General features: G+C 39.9%; 1 protein-coding gene across 3 annotated transcripts in view; it reads left to right on the forward strand.

The window, feature by feature from the left end:
- The window catches only part of ZNF318 (zinc finger protein 318), a 28,845-nt gene that overhangs the window by 20,188 nt on the left and 4,427 nt on the right, over positions 1 to 4,230 (forward strand). Inside the window, exons 7-10 of one of the 3 annotated variants that reach the window (XR_014251064.1) lie at positions 2,138 to 2,341; positions 2,451 to 2,548; positions 2,653 to 2,895; positions 3,814 to 3,863. Coding sequence is in view for 2 of the 3 variants with exons in the window: in XM_082414053.1 (XP_082270179.1) it covers positions 2,138 to 2,341; positions 2,796 to 2,895; positions 3,814 to 3,932 (423 nt within the window). In the remaining variant the exon portion in view is untranslated. Of the gene's footprint in view, positions 1 to 2,137; positions 2,342 to 2,450; positions 2,549 to 2,652; positions 2,897 to 3,813; positions 3,933 to 4,230 lie in introns of those variants that run through there. The other 2 variants (XM_082414053.1, XM_082414054.1) reach the window with 2 other exon arrangements.

Raw genomic sequence — 4,230 nt, forward strand, 5'->3', positions numbered from 1 at the left:
CTCTGTTTCCTACCTGTCCTTGGTATTTCTTCTTTCTTTGCCTCTTTTTAAAATGCATAGTTGGTTTGAGATTTTCTTTCTCTTGAATAGGTCATTTCATAAAAATAAACCCATACACACAATTCCACAGTTCCGTTCACCTAGACACAATTGTTACTAATACCTTGGTGTTTATTATTCCAAATTCCCTTCTTCTGTTCGTTCATTTAACAAATATTTCTTGATTTCCAAAAAACTGCCAGACACTGTTCTAGATATGGGAAGTATATCAGGGAACTAAATAGACAAGGTCCTTATTCTAATGAAATGGGAGAAGATAGTCAATAAGTAAACAAGTGCAGGTTAGGTAATGACAAGTGCCTAAAAAAAGAAAACAGGATAAGGGATATAGAGTAGTTAGGGAAAGTCTTTTGGATAAGGTGACATTTGACATTCTGTGCCTATTTACATATCTGTATTGATTATTCAGATGTATTTTGTTACTTACTTTCCTAGTCTATCATGAACATCTTTCCATGTCAATAAATAGACTTTTATAATATCATTTTTAGCGACCTTATTTTTGTTGTTGTATGGATACCAAAATTTATTTAACCAACCAAATCACCTGTAGTTTGACATAATTTCCTAAGGATAAATGTCAAGGAGTAGAATTGCTGGGTCAAGGGTATAAAGAATTTTGAGGTATGTAATATGTATTCCTAGGTTATCTTCTGGAAAAATGGTGCCAGTTAGTACTCACCAGCAGTGTATGCATGTGCCCATCCCTTACCTGCTGGGTGCGATCTCTTTAGTGACTCTTGAATAGGACTCTAATAGGGAAAGATTATCTTTGAAGTCTTAATTGTTTCCCTTTCTCCATATTGTCTTCCTCTCCCCACCAGCCAGTATTCAGGGTGCCCAGTTCCCTGATCTTGTCTACCGTGGAACCTCATTCATACTTACCTTCTCTGTGTTCCAAAACTTACCTTTTGTCTGTGCCTCACTCCCCAATGTTATCCAAAATTCTCATTTCCTGAATTGTCTTATTCCCAGCTTGCTGACAAATGATTTCATATTAAAGTATTTTTTAAAATTAATTAATTAATTAATTTATTTGTTTGTTTGTTTGTTTTTTGGCTGCGTTGGGTCTTTGTTGCTATGCGCGGGCCTTCTCTAGTTGAGGTGTGCGGGCTTCTCATTGCTGTGGCTTCTCTTGTTGCGGAGCACGGGCCCTAGGCGTGTGGGCTTCAGTAGTTGCGGCACACAAGGCCCAGTAGTTGTGGCTCACGGACTCTAGAGTGCAGGCTCAGCAGCTGTGGCGCATGGGCCTAGCTGCTCTGCGACACGTGGGATCCTCCCGGACCAGGGCTCAAACCCGTGTTCCCTGTACTGGCAGGCAGACTCTTAACCACTGTGCCACCAGGGAGGCCTTAAAGTATTTATTATTGATAACTTAATGTTGGGGAGTTGATATGTTTTAAAAGAGGATTCATGTTAACTCGAAGGTGTTAAATTCTAATGGTGATACTTTAGGCAGTTAGAAATATTTTACCCAGATCCTTTTAAGTCATCCCACATAAATGACTATCCCCTTTATTTATGCCAGCCTCGCTCTCTAGTTAATCTATACCAGGATGTGTCTGTGATAAGAGAGTTCACTATCATCTATTTTTTGCACTTGCTTAATCTGTCAGTTACCTTTTCCATTTTGGTTTTCTTCCCTCCCCTAGTTGTCATTATGGTTGATAAATTTAATGTATTTAATTGCATAGGTAGCACATTTAACATTTACCACAGGGTATACGGTAAAAGACTCCCATCCATTCCTGTTCTCTATTACCCCTTCCCAGAGGCAACCAGTGTTTCCATAATCTTGAGTATTCTTCTAGATATTTTAGGATATATATAAGTAAATATATTGCCATTATGATTTATTCTCCACGATGACATGGCACTATGGAATCTAATTAGTTCTGTTTGAGCCTTGCAGGAAGATTTCTCATGGGGTTTTTCCTAGTTTGTGCAGCTTTAGGCACTGGAAATATGGTCATATGGTCCTATTTCTGTTATTGTGGTAGGCTATTTGCTTTTTCTGAGAGAAGACAGATCTAGACTACTTTGAATTCCTTCTTAGTGAAGGTTTTTCCCCCTCTAGGAATCAAAGGTAAACAATGAGAATTCCCATACTAAGAGCCCCAAGCCTGCCGAGAGCCCCCAGCCAGCTGCTAAGCACTCTGATCAGCCCGTTGCTACCTATGAGTATTATGATGCTGGCAATCACTGGTGCAAAGACTGCAACACCATCTGTGGGACCATGTTTGACTTCTTCACTCATATGCACAATAAGAAGCACACACAGGTAGGTATCCTGCCCTCTGTTATTTCCATTCTTGTCCTCCTTCCCCTCAAACTCCTATACCCCCATCTGCATTACGAAGCTGGAAAATGAAACATTCTCATATGGGCAGGAGCCCCAATCTGAAGAGCCAAGAGATACCAACAAAGGAGACACCATCCCCAGGGCTCAGTCCAGGGGACCTGCCTGTAACTAAACACCATGACAAGTGTAAGTGAGGCTTCTGCCTCTTTTGATTCCTTGAGTACCTGATTATTTGTTTCATTTTATCCATTGCTAGTACTTACTCTAACATATGTTTACCTTTTCCACAGGTGATTTCCGTTTAAACAGTTGGCAGAGTGGGTGGGGGTGGGTAGCTGGGGGCTTCTGGTCCCCCTGGTGTGGGGGAGAAAAAGAGAAGTGGGTCATTGAGTTTTCAGTGCTGTGTGTGAGCACCTCTGCCTCTTGCAAATAGACACTGGATCCCTACAACAGACCTTGGGCTTCAAAGACCCAGAGTGAAGCCAAGCAAGATGCTGTAAAGCGCACTGACAAGATAACTGTTCCTGCAAAAGGTGTGTTTCCTCCCTGTCTTTTCTGTGGTTTCCTTACATTCAGTCAGGGAAGAGGTATCCCTGAACTAAGGTACAAGGAAACAGCATAGAGTGAGACATAGCCATTACTTCTAACAAAGCTGTAAGATTGCCTTCTATGTGCAAAACTAGTTCCTAAAGAAATAAAGAGAGCTATAAGACAAGAATGATCTCTACCCATATGGCTAAAAATCTAACAGATGTTAAACATACACATACCACTCTAAAATATAACTTTCTTTGTGCTTGCTTTGGCAGCACATAGACTAAAGTACGGCTTTCTTCGTCACTGGCTTATGCACCAAAATCTTATTTATTTGAAATATAGGTAAAAAAGAACAGTCAGAGGTGCACTATGACTGCCTTTTCAACTAAGAACTATAAAATATTTTTGAATAGTTGTTATTAGGGGCTAAGTTGAGAAATAGAAAGTTTCTTTGTCTTTAAGCTTCTTAATTTCTTACCTTTATAAGTAGTCAGTGCTGCTACATCCTTTACATTGTAGAAGATAGATTCTTAAGTAATTAATACCAACATGAGAGATCCTCATACCAATAGTACTGGGCTATTTGGGAGTATAATTTTTAAATCTCCTAAGATGCTTAGTGCTAGTTGGAGTTTGAGGAGAATCAGCAACAGAATTGAGTCTGGCACAGAAAACTCCTGAATTAACCAGTTAGTGTTCCCAAAACGTAGAAGGGGTAGAGGTCCTGAGTTCAAGCTTTAAGTTGGGAAGACATACCACTGGGATTCATCTAAATGCTCCTTCTGACTTGAAAGTGAGTAAGGTCCTCTATACCATTAACCATTTTACTACAGAAGGGAAGTGGGATTTCCTTTGGTTGCTGTCATCTTGGGTAGAAATGACTTATTTTCTTGACTTTCTTCCACTTCTTCCAGGCTCTGAGTTTCTGATTCCCATCACTGGATATTACTGCCAGCTCTGTGAGGAATTTTTGGGGGATCCAATTTCTGGAGAGCAACATGTGAAGGGTTATCAGCACAATGAGAAATATAAGGTTGGTCTTTGTAGTAGCCTATGGAGTTTCCTACTTTCTGCAGTAATCCTTTTGATGTTGTCAAACAAACTCAGAGCCAGAAAAAGCTCAAAAAATTCATTAATATTTCAAATTCCATATAATCACTGGGACGTTCTCCTCAATCCTAGTAAGCAATGCTGACCTGAGAGAACCATTTATCCTTGAGGAAGGTGACTCTGAGGATTTCCACTAAATGAATTCTAACAGTGGTAGGGCCAACTTTTCTCTCTTATAGTATTTTGACCAGTTATTGAGCCTTTCTCTTTTCTCTTCCTAG

This window comes from Balaenoptera physalus (genome assembly GCF_965194825.1).
Source record: "Balaenoptera physalus genome assembly, chromosome: 11".
NCBI lineage: Eukaryota > Metazoa > Chordata > Mammalia > Artiodactyla > Balaenopteridae > Balaenoptera > Balaenoptera physalus.